Source organism: Cynoglossus semilaevis, chromosome 16, assembly GCF_000523025.1.
Source record: "Cynoglossus semilaevis isolate Cse_v1.0 chromosome 16, Cse_v1.0, whole genome shotgun sequence".
NCBI classification, from domain to species: domain Eukaryota; kingdom Metazoa; phylum Chordata; class Actinopteri; order Pleuronectiformes; family Cynoglossidae; genus Cynoglossus; species Cynoglossus semilaevis.
The window spans coordinates 8,967,704-8,983,864 of NC_024322.1; the positions used below are offsets into that span (position 1 = coordinate 8,967,704).

Below are 16,161 nucleotides of genomic sequence, written 5' to 3' on the forward strand. Positions count from 1 at the left end.
TAAAAAACGGTCAATTCTACAAGGAAGGAGGAATAAAGCTAAATGATTGATAATGATTTTACTAATTTTATTTAATTAACCATGACTAATTGATTGATAACACAAACATACTAAAAACAGTAAAACGTTTAAATATATTTATCAACACATCTCCCTTTATTTATACGTATATACAGCAGAAACAATCTTAAATCTTAAGTTGTAAAACTTACAAGCTAGCATGGTCTGACTCATAAAACATACTGATCCAGACAACTGTGCTTTTTTTGCTTAATGAGAATTAAAAACTGATTTAATTGAAGAACGTTTTGTAACACTTTTTTTCTAATTTAGTTTTGTTTCTTTCTAACAATAGATATGTAATTTACAATAAATATACAATTTTCCAAACCAACATTCTCTGAACAACCACTAGGCGCCCGCGCAGAGCATGTACACAGAGGTGTCCCTGGCTCCTCTCACGTGCTGCAGCCTGTTTAGCTCGGTCAGACACAGGATGTATACAGGAGTCTTGGCTCCAACATTGCCGATCCTTTTTAGTTCATCAAACTGAAGCTCTGTCCCTCTACCTGTAGAGGGCACCAAAATAACACAAATAAAAACAAAAACGAGGTTTAACTATGATACTAATGTAAGGTACGTTTTAACTTATTAACACAACTAGTAAACAAGTAACTGATAAGTTAAATTTGATAGAAAATTAAACAAAAGTTATTTTTTTCTGGAAAAATATTGACAGTAATAAACAGTCTTTGTTAAAACATATAGTCAACAATGAAGAACTACATAAAACCTCTCAAGTTCTGCATCATCTTCAGGTTCAGCCCGCCTTTGTTATGCATATGGTGACGTAAGGACAGTGATAATAGTGATAATAGATTTCCATTTAAATTTGATCACTGTGAAACCGACCTGGAAACTCGGTGATAAAACTGTTGATGCTGTGGACCATCTGGTTGAGGTTGTTCAGGCTGATCTGCCTCAGGTAGTTTGGTAATCTCAGGTACTCGCTCTCAGACACCAGAGACAGACAGGCAGCGCTGAGGGGAGAAGACAGGCTACATTTACAGCAAGTCAGTCAGCAAGAATAAAGACAAAGAATACATTACAATTTGGTTTTCCTGCTATTCCGATTACAATTTAAAAGAATCAGGATAACACCCACAATTGACAGTTAGGACCAAGAACAATCATATTTAAGATTATTACCTGTTTACATCTTTTGCTGGTCTGACATTTGGTTTGACTACAGCCACGTCGGTCCTTTTCAGCTGAGCCTGAGAAACAAGCTGGAGATAAAAATAATTAAATAAATAACACAATGAGACAAAACCTTAATTGCTGCTGAGTTTTTACTGGAATTATTAACTTACTTTACAGATGTCCTGTGTCACTGAGCTGAGGTCAGGCATCTCTGGGGTGCTGGGTTCCTGCTGGTCCATCCTCATACGAGGTGTCCCCAGTTTGAACTCTACAGTGGCTCCATCTGTCTCCAGACTGTTGTCACTCAGGTCCTTGTAGACATTTATTTGCTCCTTGGTTCTCTTCTGAACTTTTGCAGTTTTCTGGGAGACCTACAGTTTAGAGGAATATCTTAGAGAAAAAAAAACATTTCTTGTGAGGCTACAAAAATGTTTACAGTAACTTACACTTTGTAGAGACATTCCCAGGAGAGACTGCAGGTTCGGCATCTCAGGCATCTTCTCCTCCTCCTCACTTAGCATGGATGTATTGGGCACATTGTACTCCCAGGGGCGTTTGGAGCCGCCGACTCCGTTATGACGTGGTGTTGTAAGGTCAAAGGTGCTGAGGTCGTCATCAGCAGGCACATTGACTGGTTTAGGCTGCTGTTCACTTTGGCATTGCTGATGTTAAAAAATTTTAAAAAAGACATGTTAAGATATCCATTTTCCTTGAATATGATCACAATCAAGTTGACATTTTAAAAACTTTTAAATCTTAAGAGTACTTACAGTAGGCACCACTTTCATACCTTTTTGTGACTGAAAAGTCGATTCACATACGGGGTCTGAAATTCTGGGACATCAGGTGTCGTAGTGTGTCCTGGGCTAACTGATAGTTCTGGTTCACCATCTACTTGCTCAGATGGAGAGCGGTGACCATTTGTCGTTTTCATTTTGAGGCCTGGGGTGCAGAATACAGGAACTTCTGGTGACTTAAAAAAAAAAAACAAAACAAAAAAAAACCCCACAACAAATAAACCATCAAATTGTTACCTTTTGTTGGTAAACTTTCCTTTAAAAAATCCACAGGTTTGTTTTGTAGCCTGGTTAATCAGAAAACATTATTTAAACAAATATGTGACAGGCTAAACGATGAGATGAAATTTTCAGATCTAAAATGAGCAGTTATGATCCATCTCCGCAGACAGAGGCTGATATAGTCATAAAAACTTTTGATTAAAAGTGACAGCCCCTTACAAAAAACAAAAACAAACCCTTACGTCACCTTTGGGACTCAACGTCCTTCCTAAGCAGTTCCACGGTGAGGTCCTGTTTCAAACACTTTGTTTGTTCAGAAATGTCAAAGATGTGCATCTCAGGGGTCCGGAGTTCATCATCATCCATATGTAGAGCACATTTGGAGGTTAAGGACATAGTGGGTGGGGCAGGGGTATTAAACGAAGGTGGTGCGACGGTGATCTCAGGCATAGGAGGGAGCTCAGAGAGCCACTCTGATTTACCCAGATCTCTCTTCAGCTGCATCTCAGACAGACCAAAGTCTGACAGCTGTGGGGTTCTCAGCAACTCATCAATGGGCCGGGGTCCAGATGTCACAGGGGACGAGGTCAGATCATCTCCAGGCTCCCCGTGTCCTTCACCATCATCTTCATCAGTTGACCCGGTTCCACCCTCACTTCCAGCTTCATCCGTAGTCTCTGAATCCTTAGTTTTTTCTTCTGTGTAATAAAAAGTGTTATATAAAATAATTGTGTTCCTTGAGGTAACAGTAAAGAACGTAACATGTTTCTTTTTAAATGTAGTAAAATGACTTATTCTATTTAGCTTCCTCCATTACACAGCTTCTTTAAACGAGGTGCATTTCACAACATGGGCCACTTAGCCGCGGGCTAATCGTGGGCAAAATTTGTTGACATTTGGAAAGATGAAAAATGGTACTGGCTATAGAGAAAGATAAGTTTGTAACATGAGGTCAGACCTGATTGCTTGTCATTACTTGAAGATAATTTTAGATATTTTAAAAAATATATTCTACACGTGCAATTAAGATTAGTTTTAACTGAAATAACTGTTACTCACTGTTCGGCCCCTGAGCGTCTCTGGGCACTTGATAACCGTATTTTTCCCAGTGTTCCGTCAGTGTCTGGATGTCCTTACTGACCCGCTGCTCCATCAGCCTGCAGGCTTTAATAAAGGTGTTCACCTCATTCTCTTGTACTTTCTGCTGAGCCAGCTGATTCTGCACCTGACCCTGTATAGAAACAGGCCCATTAGTGTATACTTTCATAGAGCTGGGAGCTTTCATCTGCATTGAATTGTGATAAAACTGGAAAAAATGCATTATGACAGTCTCATAAACTATGACTTTTAATATTTTAATTTAATTTTAATTAAATTGACATTGCATGCAGTGAATTGTGTTTCCTCCCCCCCATGGATGAATAAACGTGATTTTGACAAAACATTTGATGCTGAGCAGGTTAAAATTTTACAGAAAATTGTAAAAGTGGCATTTGTCAAAAAAAAAAAAAAAAAGAAGTGCAGAAGTTAAAAGTACACATTTTCAAGCCTAAATCTCTGGCATACTTAACGTCTTTTAAATCAAAGCACAGGATGTCAACTACCCGAAAAACCTTCTGTGTTAACTTAATAACTGGCATCTAACTTGTACATTTGTACATGTACACAGGCACATATACACAATTATTAGGCAAGTTGTATTTGATGCATGTGATGGAGCATTGTCTTGCATAAACATCAAAGTCTTTTTGAAAGATGCAGACTTTCTCCTGTACCACTGCTTGAAGAAAGTGTCTTCAAAACATTGGCAGTAGGTCTGAGAGTTGATTTTGAGTCCATTTTCAACACAAATAATTATGCACCTTGATATAGGGGGTTCATCTCCTTAGGCTACACCCTCCCTCGTTATATATAAATACACATCACCTGATATGCATTAAATCCAATAGGCATTCAAATGTATACAGCCTGGAGTTGTAACATATGGATAAAACGACGAGAACAAACATCCCGAGTATCCATCGTCATTTTTACCTTCAGGTCGACGAACTCACACTTTAGTTCGTGAAAGGCTCGAGTCCCTTTCGCTGTGGCTTCTGAAAATTGAAATAGATATTTAACTGCCATATAATCTAATAAAATATATATAAATAGTTAATTCAATCAATTTTTCATTGAACGACTCACCGCCGTCTTCCTCGTTGTTACGGTTTTCAAAGGACCGCTGCAGTTTGGCAGTTTCTGACTCTAGAGTCGTTGCCATTCTTCTCAATTTGACAAAGAAAACACTTGTCGGGTCCATTTTGACAATAAACTTGATGTAATTAAACGAGGTAAATTAACTGAAATTACAAAACGTCACTGTTCCACAGCCAAGTTACTCTGTGTTTTCGAATTTGGCGCCCCTCCTTTTCCGGCCGTGGCCGGAAGTTCACTCCGTCGTTGTCAATTTTGTTCAGCGCCCCCTGTTGCAACATTTAGAACAAAGCGGAAGGCTACTGCAAAGACAAGCGAATACACATTTACATTAATTTCTATTCAACATAGTTTAAATGACACTCTTCATAATATTGATTTCTGTTACTATTTTTAAAAATCTGTTTAGAAATGTTATTTTAGATACATATTTTTCACAGATAAACCTCTTGGGCATTTGTCTTTTATACCTATTCTGTTGAGTTTTACAGCCTGAAATTTTAAATTCAATACATGACCCAAATACGGTGCAAATTTAAATCTTTAATTTTAAAGTTTTAAATTTTAAGCTGAGCCAAAATTATGCCTTTATTGTCAGCCTAATATATATGAAAAAACACATGTAATTAAGTAGTTCAAGTACACATGTTCTATTGAAGGTTATTCTCTCTGATGGATTAGGTGAAATGATGGATATATAAAATGACCGTAAAGAGAAAAATGGTGGTTGCTTGGGTTATATTTATTTTTAAATCCCAGGTGACCTGCAGTTCTCTGGGATGACACTGCCCAGGAACCTGCTCTAAATATAACGCCTGATCAGGTAAAGGTTTCGTTGAAACATCAGTCTGCTGCACTCACTGGGTATATATATATATTTTTACAGTTCCATATTGTACTCCAAATGAACAGGCTCAAGCTTTTTCCTTTCTCTTGAATACTTAAAAAATATTTCCTACAAACAAATAGATAGCCTTATACAGATATGCAGTCTTCGTCTCATCTTCCTACACTTCCTATACGTTTATAACAGCAGGATGCTGGAGGTGAGACAACTCAATATATAAAAATAACAATAATAATAATAAAAAACAACTAAATTTAAAGCAGAATTGTAGTTACGTGGATCCCTCTGATCAATGACTTTATTTCTTATGCCAACAAAACTAAGAATAAGAAAGTTCTACTTCGTTTGGCCCGCTAACGAAATTAACGTCCACCCCGCCTGAGGACAGTTTCATAGAAGAAATCTGAGCACCGTGGAGCACAGCAGAACAGGATTAAATATTTAGATTCCAGACCAAAGAGATAAATGTGACAGTAAAACATGCAAGTCCTGTGGGGAAGGAAACACGCTGCATCTGTCTTTCTTGGTATGAAAATAAACTGAATGTTTAATGTAACCTTCGCATGTGCTTCTTGTGAGCTGAGTAAGCAGGTTTGTTTTTTGCCTACTTTGTTGCAAAACAGAAAATCTCTTATCCACTAAAAAGTGCTGCTGCAGAGGTCGACCAGGCTTCAAGGTTAAAATGAAAGGAGGTATCCAGAGCCTGAAAGAATCTTTGTTCTCACACGACGACATCAGCTGGCTAAAGGTCAAATGACATGTTCCACTGCACTTTTAGGAGCATTGACATGTCAAACTGTTTAAACGTTGCTTTAGCTGATACCCATTAACATGGTTATTATGTTAACCTCCACTCTCAACCTGACTATTACTCACCGTGTTTCAAACATCTATTTCAAGGCACCAAAACATCTGCAGAGAACACCCAGCATACTCTGTGTTCTGATCTTGAATAACCTTACGCTGGACAACCCTGAGGATTATTCAAAGGCATAATGAGCTGCGCACTCTTACAGTACCAGTACTCTGTTCTGCTAAAAGAATAAAAAAAAAACACCATTGAGGTCATTGACGTTTTTACACAAAAATCCCAGATGACTCTGTGAATAACTTAAGAGAATTAAGAGCAGCCTGATGGGTTTTAATGTGAAGTACACCCGCTGTGTCTGCCACCAGTGAGAACAGAGATGTGCTACTGCCTCGCTGCTCTCCAACTGCTAGTAAAACAATAAAGGTCTAAACAAAGAGGCTTTGTTTGTTTTTAGAAATATTCCTACACAGAAAAAAAATAAATATTATATATACTGTATATATTATATTAACTGATACTGATATATCTGGTGTTCCCTGCTCACTAAGGTGATGGGTTAACGCAGTGTTTCTCAATTATTTTCTGCCATACCCCCCCTGGGGGATAGAATTGTTTTCACCCTCTGCCCTCCCAAAAATAAATCTTTGTTTATCTGTACAAACCACTGTATTGAGTTGCTGGAACCATCATTCTGCCCCTGGTTATCAAAATAGATTAATAAAATGAGCTGCAATGCTGCCATCTAGTGACAAACTATTTTTAGGGCACACATCATTTGGCCAAACCCAGGCATTGCATTATCAGGTTTCATTATCGGAGGAAAAGCCGATAACGGATCTTACAGATTCTTACAGACATAATTATGCAAATATCGGGACGTTAATATTGGACGGACAATATTATCGGACATCCCTAGTTAGCACTCAAAGCATACGGGTTTGGTGTCAGTGTTGTATATATTTACCCAAGTTTTATTCTGGAATGGGGGTATGTATCTATCTCCAAGTATTCCGGTTTTTTTAATGGAAAAAAACTCAAAACAATAAAACCCAAACCAAACCTGCAGTATTTCACCTGTTTTGCTTTTATTATATGTATGCCCTGTTTCTAAAATGCAACATCAACAATGCAGCGAAGATCCCATCTTTCCCGCAGAGGTCTTGTGTTTATTGCTAAAAAGTGACGAGTCAGACGCCATAAAAATTCCCCGGCGAGAGTCACAACTGTCCATCTCAGTAAGCAAAGTGAGTAAAGGGTCCAAGCCTGTCCGCGTTCTCCTCCGACCGTCCATCAGAACATGAAATGTCCTTGGAAAAAGCCATGAAGTTCGTCTTCTTCATCCCCGCTCTCGGCTTTGATCTGCTGAGCCAGCCGTTCAAAGTCTTTCCTGATGACTGGGAAACCGTCGAGTCCTCTCCAAAAGTCTCGATAGGCCAGGGTGAAGCACTGGCACTCGGTCAGAGCCGTCACCGTTGCTGGGTGTTTGCCTTTGGTCAACATGCAGGTCTCTGCAGCCCACACACAGAGGTGAACACAAGTGTGTGGTTACTGGTGGGAATAACTTTCAAGACTTTCTTTATAAATTTATGGGAGATGGTGATGTAACCAAAAATTGCCTTAAGTCAAGGACAACGTAAACCGAGGACCCCCAGTACAGCTAGGTTCTACTGCCACCTAGTGTAACGCTAAAATAATAGTTTTTCTACAAAGGAAAGGTTCATTTATCAGTTTCCAATAGAAACCTCTACTATAGCAGGCATGGGCAAACTAAGGCCCATGCCAAAAATGATTCAAATATTTTAACATTTCAGCCTTTATGTATGACTTTTACATTTGAATTATATAACTTATTTATATTATCATTGTACTTCTGCCTTTTCCCTGCAATACCCACATTTCCCCAATAGATAATGCCAAAAACGATTCAAATATTTTAACATTACAGCCTTTATGTATGACTTTTACATGTCTGCCTTCATGTATGACTTTTACATGTCATTTTTCTTAGTTCACACGAACGCTCCATCTATTTGCTCCTAACCCGGCCCCGGACAATTGTGGCCCACGAGTCAAAAAGTAGTCACGATAATGATGGTTGTGTATACACTAATTGTACAATACCCATTAAAAAAGTTACAATTAATTTTGAAGCCAAAAAACTAAAAAAAATTAAAATCAAATGACATCTTTTCCTAGAAACATAATCCTTGATAATTCAGATAATCCACAGTCATCAGTTCTGTCTGGTTGAGAGTAGGACCAGAGTGATGCTAGATCTGTGGATTATCTCGTACAAAAATAACTGCAGTGCCAGTGATTAAAAAAGTGAAGATCAACAACCTCCCGAGTAAACAAGTGTGGATGGATTTTGAATATATGACTATACATCATATCAGACCAACCTCCAAAAAAGTCTCCGTCGCACAGCTCCTTCTCTTCCGAGTCCGACTCCATGAGAACCTGGCCATGCTCAATGAAGAACATTCGATCTCCTGGGACGTACTGGTGGGCGATCACGTCTCCTTCCTGGAAATGCTTGTAGTCCAGCTGTGAGAGGACGGCCCTGATGAAGCTATCGTCGTAACCCTGAAACATTGGTGCTTTTCTGAGCAGGTGGCTGCACATCACCAACATGATTTGCTGAAAAAAGGGAATGGAATAAATGAGAAATTCAGACGAATAGGAAAATAGACGGCAAAGCACAGACATGCTGGACCGACTAGATGCAAATGATTGTAAAACAAAATAATGTAACAAGTGTTCAAACTAGAATATTTTGGTTACAGTACGATCTTCTGACCTCTTTAAGTGCAGACGACACTGTATCTAAAATGTCCCTGTCATCGAACCACTTCCCTCCGTAGCGAGCCTGGTAGTAGTTGGTGATGCGTAGCTGCAGCTCAGGCGGGAGCTTCATGAAGGTCATGTAGTGCTCCAAACGGCTCATCTGTGGACAGTCATTTTTACTTTAATATTAGGGTACATACATACAAAAATGATTATTCTGGCCATAATCATTTTTTATAAAATGTATTTAATTTTAAGTTGAATGACAAGACACTTTCACTTTTTCACTTTTCATTTTTTAAGATCATATATATAATTTGCACAAAATAAAAAGAAAATATATTAATCATTATTCAAGCATGACATTGCTCAAGTTGCCAAAAATGCTAATCATATATAAAAAAATTAAACATGAAATGAATTTTATTGCTGATGTCACCACTGTCTTATAACATATTCAGTATTAAATATATGTCATTTTCACCCATACAGACCTTGCTCTTGTACTCTTTCGACGCTGGGTCGACATTGGCAATCATGGCTGTAGCGTTAGCCACCAGGACGGTGTACATTAGACAACCGGAAATCATGCTGACCATGACAATCCACATTTCCACGTAATCTAGGATCAAAGACATCAGTTCATTTGATCTACCCGTGGGTGTCTGTTTTCTTAGCGTGCAGCTGAATTCTTACTTGTTGGGGCGTCCATGGAGCCGTAGGAGAGAGCGATCATCTGAGAAAGAGCCCGGAAAACTCCCCAAGAGTACTTCTCGATTACTGTGGCGTTCTGGAAACAAAGAGTTGTTTTGTTTTGTTTTTCTGTTTTTTAGGAATGCCTGGTCTCTGTAGGGTTATCCCAGGTTCTGTTCTCCAACTGGGTCAGCTAACTCTGGGCTTTCCTCTTTTGACTTTGTTTTCATGGGACAAAGAACAGCTGCCACAGGTGGAAACCACCCTGGTAGCCATCAATGAAATGATGAATGCACATGGTGTTGTCTTATTTTCCAATGCATTAATCATGAATTGTTCTGCTGCTTCCAGTCATTTACACTTTTTTTTAAAAGTTTTTAGTTTTGAATCCAATCATATTTCAGCCTCATGTGTTGCTAGGTTGAAAGAAATCTGCCCTGAGGCCCTTTAGAATCAGTAGTGCCTAAAATGAATTGGCCATGAGATTCTTTCTTGAACCAATCAGATTTTGAGTTGGCAGATAGATGCTTTAAAAATAAATAAAAATATTTACATATTGTAATTTTAGAATATTCTTTTTGATGCACAGTATGGTACAGTCCAGTTTGTCTGAGCTGTGGCTGAATTGTCCTTCATGGCTTTGTTGCTTCAGTAATGGCGTTATTACGCCTATTGATCGTTTCTATCGACTTATTGACGTCAGCTATGGATTCATCCAGACAGGACGCCACTGAAAGCCCAGGTGTAATACATGGTTCTACTGTGGGATCTAAAGGTTTCACCATCAGGTTCTCCTTGCGGACCCAGCAGTCCTCAGGAAACTCCTCCAGCATCGGGACGAAGTACTGGATGCAGCCATTCCAGTGACACAGCAGGAAAATCATCATGAACAAAGAAAGAACGCGGAAGGCCAGGCGGACGACTTCCAGGTTTGCGTTTGACACCTGTCACAAAGAGACGACACAACGTTTGATTAACGGTTAAATGTAGCACCAGGTAACTCTTCAGTGCAAAAAAAAAAAAAAGATTTTCGTAAACCTTGAATGTTTTTAATGTTTATTGGTTAGTGTTAAATGAAATTTTTTTTTTGCATCCGAAAAGCTAACAAATCAGATGGCTACACATTCATAAACGATTTATAAATACAGTTTTAAGTCGAAATCTACATTTCTGCATGTTTTAGAGTGGAGAACAGACATGCTCTAGTGGCTCAAATACAGACCAAAGGTCAACGAGAAGGGTCACCATAGTCTGCAACAGGATATGCCATCAGCGTCTGATATAGTTTTCTTTTTTTTTTACTATCACACTACAAAATAAATGAATGTACAGAAAATAAATATGGCGATAGAACTTGATCTTTCGCTCAAACGGCTGATTCATCAAAACCATCTAACGTTGTCCTCGACCTACGAGGACAACACAGAAAAAAAACCTAAACGGAATTATAAAAATCCCAGTGCTGCAACATCTGGACTGGAACAAAGCACGCGAGCCAACACGGATGGACGGAGTCGTGCCAACAGCAGCTGTGCTGAACTGAACCCCTTCAGGCACAAACAGAACAGAAGGCAGATGACCTGACACAACCTTCGGGCAAGTTCAACTTAAACCTGCGACTAAAGTTTAAAGGAGCTACCAGGCGACAGACCACGTGACTGCGGAGCGTTTACCTGAAGCCACTTATTTTAGCCGCAGGTTGATTAAAGGTTAAAAGTAAATTCCATCCTGAATAATACAGAGGAGGCTGGACACGGAATATTCTGTTTCATCACGGGATGAAAATGAACTTGGTGTTCATCCTGAAGCCGCCTCCACATTTGTCTTTTGTCTTTTGATGCCGTCAGCACTCGAGTTCTGACGCCCGTGATTTAAAGTGAATTATGGATCGATGGGCTGCATATTTGCTGTCGCTTCTCCTTTTACAAGTGACATTGTAAGTGTTCAAAGTCACTTGCCATCTGAGTCAGGTCTGCTAAGGTGTCTGCAGGCGGGAGAAAGGTTGATTGTGTTTCAGGGCTGAGCCTTGGAGACAGTCTGGCCGTGGAAACTTACTTTCTCCACCTCGTTGAAGAACCTGACCAGTCTGGAGACTCGGGCCAGTCGGATCAGACTGATGATGCGAACAAACATCAGAATCCTCATCACCTTGTTGGTCTTGGTGGGGTTGTCCTCACTGTGGTACTGCAGGTCCTGGGTATTTGAATAGAAAATGTATTGGTTAAAATATTTCAAAGAAGACAGTCCTAATATTACTTACTTCAGAGTAGATTAGGTTAGGTTAGGTTAGATTAGGTTAGGCTAGATTATTTTTTGTTGACACGTTGATGTACTAATAAAAATAAATAATAAAATATAATAAAAAATAAAATATGTAGATATTCTGAAGCTATATTTCCTCCATATTTACTGTACATGAGAAAAAGAAAATACTGTCATCTGCATTATTGTCTTCCGTATTGTTTTTTTTTTTTTGTTGACACGTTGATGGGCGTGTGTGTGTGTGGACCAGAGAGGGGCTTCTGTGTGTATGTACCTTAAACCTTAAAACTTTTTGTCTGATAATGTTCCGTTGCATTCAAAATGTGTTGTCATTTTCTTTTACCGCAAACAGCAGGATGTAGCCAATGGGAAAAGCCGCGATGACATCTGGTACGAACCAGGTCCGCAGGTAATTGAGCCTGATCCTCTTGAGATCCAGGATGGCTTCCTGAGAACGAGAACAGAGCAGCGAATTTAGCATTTGGACGAAAATGATGCCTCACGGCACCATGAGAAGTGTAATATAACACTCACACGGTTCTAATACTTTACTTTTAAATTTGGGGTGATATTTTGGAATTAAAATCCTCTGAAGCTAATGAAATTAAATGCTCATTTGCTCATTTAATTTTGAATTTCATACGCTACAATTTGGTCACCATATACCTATCAGTGCTAACCTTTAGCAATATATATATATATATATATTTGTTTGCCTTCAGCCTGATATAAGGAAGGTTCTTCATAATACATTTTTGGTTAACTTATAGCTAACCTAAACAGCTAGCTACATGCTAACCCAGTCATACATGAATGGGCCATTTCTGTACAAAGAGCTAATGTTAATTATTCATGTAGCTCTGCCAGCACACATACAATCTGGCAGTAAATCTCAAGTACTGGGGCGGCCCCCCCTCAGGGGGCACGGTGAGGTGGGCAGGGAAGGATGGGCGTGAGAGGCTACAAATGGAATATGGCCCTCTGGACAGAAATGTGCCGTTGTCGTCGTGCTCGAACGATACACAAGCCTCCAGTCACTAGGTGGCAGCAACTCATACACTGGTTTGTAGAGATAGAAAATACATATTATCAGGTTCTCAATAGTATTTCAATTCGAGGGTTGGGAGGGGCACGACAGAAAATAGTTGAAAACCTCTGATTTATGGTAACTAAAATAACTGAACATTATTAATTTTATTTTTCTATGAGGCAATATTTAATGTAAGACTTTGGTTGTTTTGATCTCTGTACTTATTTGACTGACAGTCAGGTATGCAAAATAAAAAATAAAAAATCGAAATCACATAATATACATGGCAAAAACGTCTTAGAGATTTTCCAGGCTGCAGGAGTAAACAGTATCCTGTTTGAGGAACTGTCTACCCAGGGATGAAAAGTGCCCACATTAGAATATTATGAGGGCATTTTGCCCAGAGCACCTGCAAATGTTTGACCCAAATTCCAACAGAAAAAAGCCGAGTTTGCAAAACAGAGCAGATAGGTCAGTTTGTTCTGGCTGAGACATAAACAAACAGGATATAGTCCACATGATTGAAGGTGGTGCCGACCATAGTTCAGGTTCATTTCTGCACAATAATCACAGTTCAACAGCAGGTGAGAATTGCACTGCGACCGGGAGATCAGGGGGAAAGTTTGTTAATCCGGTCTCTCACGTTGACTAGATTACAGATGGGATCGAGGTTTGTGTTAATGTGCGTGTGTGTTTGTGTGTACTTGTCCTCAGAGGGATTAAAGTCTCCTAAAATAGAGCGAAGCCACTCTCACCTCCATGTCCTCTGCTATGATGCCCATACGGAAATTCAGGCCCACATCTATCAGGAACAATGTGTCTGAAAACACGTTAAACCCTTCCCACGCCAGGCCACTGGTTGCGTCCAGGAAGGCAATCTCCATGGGAAGGCCGATCAGGTTGAGGAATGTGATGGCCACCATGCACATGATGTAGTAGCTCCTGTGGGACAAGGAAGACAAGCCCTTTAATGTCATGAGTGATTTTCAGTAGAAACGGTGGCGTTATTATGAACACCAAGTTGTCAGAAATCTGCTGACGCTCGTACTGTATCTGCAGATCTTGTTTCCCAACTTCGGGGGGTTGAATCCGAGGTTCAAGTAACTGCGTTCTCTGATCCCGCTTGTTTCATTCCATCTCTGTTTTCACTTGGGCGGATCGCCTTACAGACTAATAATAACGATACTGTATGGATTGAGCAAAGCCTTAAGAAGCCATCTGATCCTTTCTGCTTCAATTACCCCGCTCTTTGTCCACAATCCTGGCTTTAGACACACAAATCCAGGAATGGAACACAAAAGTAATATTGTGTTCATTCGGATTTCAACAATCTACACGCGACCTGGTTCATCTAACCTTTCTGTCCCGTGTCGTTTGCCTGATTACAGTAGCTGGAGACACTTGGACTTTAATCATTTTTAGAAAAAAAAAATACACCAAGAAAATCCTCACTATTTTTAATGAAGTTTGAAAACATGTGCAGAGGTTAGCTAAGTTTTAATGAACATATTTTTCCTCAATTAAAAAATGAAATCTTGATCTCATTCTTATTGTAATGTAATTAACCAATTTGTGGAGTCAGACCGTAGCACCACACCTCCTTAAATCCTCATCCTTCATCGGCTTTGCTATTCATCAGCATCTGCTATGAAACGCCCCCTTGTCTCCTACACAACGTTCAATCTTCCGGCACCTCACGATCTCTCCGACCTGAGCCTTCCATACCTCCAGTCCTGGACACTGTGATCCATCAGCTTGCCTTCTGTCCTTCACCTCCTCATCCTCCTCGGTTGTGGGCATCGAGCCTTTAACTCTAGTCTGTACGACCTACTGTAATTTCTAACCTCTAGAGAGATTTATTTAGAGTTAGAAAACAGCATTAGAAATAATTTAGAAAAAAACAATTATTCTTGTTTACAACTCAGATCATGTCTAAATGTTGCTAAATTCTGCAGACTGTGTTTATTTTTCCCCCCGACAAAGCAAGAACCTCTCTGGTTCTCACACAGATATCGCCTGTGTTTTGCAAGAAGGCAGAGAGAGAAAGAGAGAAAGCCGGGAGAGCGCTGTCCTATTGCTGCTGTGATACCTCAACACCTTCAAAACATGAAATCTTATTAGGATGAAAGGAACTAAGAAACATAGAAAAACCCCATGAGTTTGAATCAGAACAACATCTTAAATCCTCATTTACTGATTAATCGTTTTCATGATGACCATCGTGGTTGGAGGAGGAGCTTGAGACAAAGTCAAAACAAGAAAGAGTTAGGACCTAAAAGTACTGCACCAGAAATAAAACTAGCTGGTATTGAGTGGAGGGCTAATAATAAATGTGCTCTTGTGAGGTTTTTTTTTTTTTTTTTTTTTTGGAGCTGCTTCTGAATTCGAGGTGAAATGAAATTTTGTAGATGAAGATGAATTTGTCCTTAACTGTAAATTGTTGAGTTAAAAATAGAACTCTTCTGCTGATCATCATAATACCATATGGACAGACTGTGGTAATGATGAAGATGAAGCCCATGGACTTGGTGATCCCCAACAGCAAAATGAAGTTAAAATTGCCTCTCAAACCCAACGACTCAAGACTAAGTTTCACCTCATGACGCTGAACGGGTGGATGACAAAGATCCTGCTCTTCAGCTGCCGGATGCACTCCTTCTCCACGGCCACCTCGCTGCCGTAAATGTACAGCGACTGTCTGTTTATCTGCGGCAGGAGCAGGGCTCTCCATCCGCAGGTGGCCACGGTGAACACCACAGCTGAACTTCTGGCTTTCTCCATCTCCCCAAAGTTTCATCCACTCCCATCAGTTGATCACAAAGTGTAACCCCGGTGCTGCTCCTCCTGCTTCCCCTGCTTCCTCTCTCCTCTTCCTCAGGGATCCTCGGCGTCTAAAGGCGAAGTCCTGACCACGTTTCGTGACCACAAAACACTTTTTATTTCCCATCCAGACCTCCACACCTCAGGGCTTGGTGAGGCTGTGTGAAGCGAGGCGAGTGGAGGCCAGCCGTTCACATCTCTCTCTCTCTCTCTCACTCTCTCTTACCTCCTTCCTCCCCCCTCCCTTTTTGTCAGTCTTGCTCCATTCCTGCCCCCACCCTCCCTCTGGTACACCTCTTTTCTTCTTCTTCTTGCAGGCTCATCAACTATTCAGAGTCTCTGTCTCATCCTCTCATGAGTCAGGCCATGTCAAGATGGTGAAGTCCATCTCGAATTAGTACCGAGGACAAAGGTGTGTATGTGTGTGAGAGGGATGAACATTTTTGACGTCTGGCTCAGTGTGTGTCCAGTCACGGGTTTAGTCTGGGCCACG

General features: G+C 40.1%; 2 protein-coding genes across 3 annotated transcripts; both read right to left on the minus strand.

Moving 5' to 3' along the window:
- Window positions 1-137: 137 nt before the first annotated feature.
- On the minus strand, window positions 138-4,695 carry ska3 (spindle and kinetochore associated complex subunit 3). 2 transcript variants are annotated; one of them, XM_017040167.2, is made up of 11 exons: window positions 4,410-4,695; window positions 4,257-4,318; window positions 3,282-3,453; window positions 2,470-2,920; window positions 2,238-2,287; window positions 1,994-2,145; window positions 1,650-1,865; window positions 1,374-1,565; window positions 1,210-1,289; window positions 913-1,040; window positions 138-569 (listed from the first exon to the last, which is right to left on the minus strand). In XM_017040167.2, the coding sequence occupies exons 1-11, from the start codon at window positions 4,522-4,524 to the stop codon at window positions 412-414; spliced, it is 1,776 nt and encodes a 591-aa protein (XP_016895656.1). In that variant the 5' UTR covers window positions 4,525-4,695; the 3' UTR covers window positions 138-411. The 2 variants fall into 2 exon arrangements, with proteins under 2 accessions (XP_016895656.1, XP_016895655.1); XM_017040166.2 differs by having other exon boundaries at window positions 1,374-1,574.
- Window positions 4,696-6,620: 1,925 nt separating this feature from the next.
- Window positions 6,621-15,936, minus strand: hcn5 (hyperpolarization activated cyclic nucleotide-gated potassium channel 5). The gene is made up of 10 exons (XM_008328519.3): window positions 15,445-15,936; window positions 13,604-13,790; window positions 12,162-12,266; window positions 11,612-11,749; window positions 10,339-10,500; window positions 9,560-9,653; window positions 9,358-9,485; window positions 8,877-9,023; window positions 8,479-8,716; window positions 6,621-7,584 (listed from the first exon to the last, which is right to left on the minus strand). The coding sequence occupies exons 1-10, from the start codon at window positions 15,627-15,629 to the stop codon at window positions 7,367-7,369; spliced, it is 1,602 nt and encodes a 533-aa protein (XP_008326741.1). The 5' UTR covers window positions 15,630-15,936; the 3' UTR covers window positions 6,621-7,366.
- Window positions 15,937-16,161: the final 225 nt, after the last annotated feature.

Coding starts and splice junctions, on each gene's coding strand:
- ska3 (XM_017040166.2), bottom strand. CDS start 4,524: ATGGACCCGACAAGTGTTTTCTTTGTCAAATTGAGAAGAATGGCAACG. Junction 3,454..4,256: donor GTGAGTTCGTCGACCTGAAG/GTAAAAATGACG, acceptor GTTTCTATACAG/GGTCAGGTGCAGAATCAGCT. Junction 2,921..3,281: donor AGACGCTCAGGGGCCGAACA/GTGAGTAACAGT, acceptor TTTATTACACAG/AAGAAAAAACTAAGGATTCA.
- hcn5 (XM_008328519.3), bottom strand. CDS start 15,629: ATGGAGAAAGCCAGAAGTTCAGCTGTGGTGTTCACCGTGGCCACCTGC. Junction 12,267..13,603: donor TCATAGCAGAGGACATGGAG/GTGAGAGTGGCT, acceptor TCTCGTTCTCAG/GAAGCCATCCTGGATCTCAA. Junction 7,585..8,478: donor CGACGGAGACTTTTTTGGAG/GTTGGTCTGATA, acceptor TGTGGGCTGCAG/AGACCTGCATGTTGACCAAA.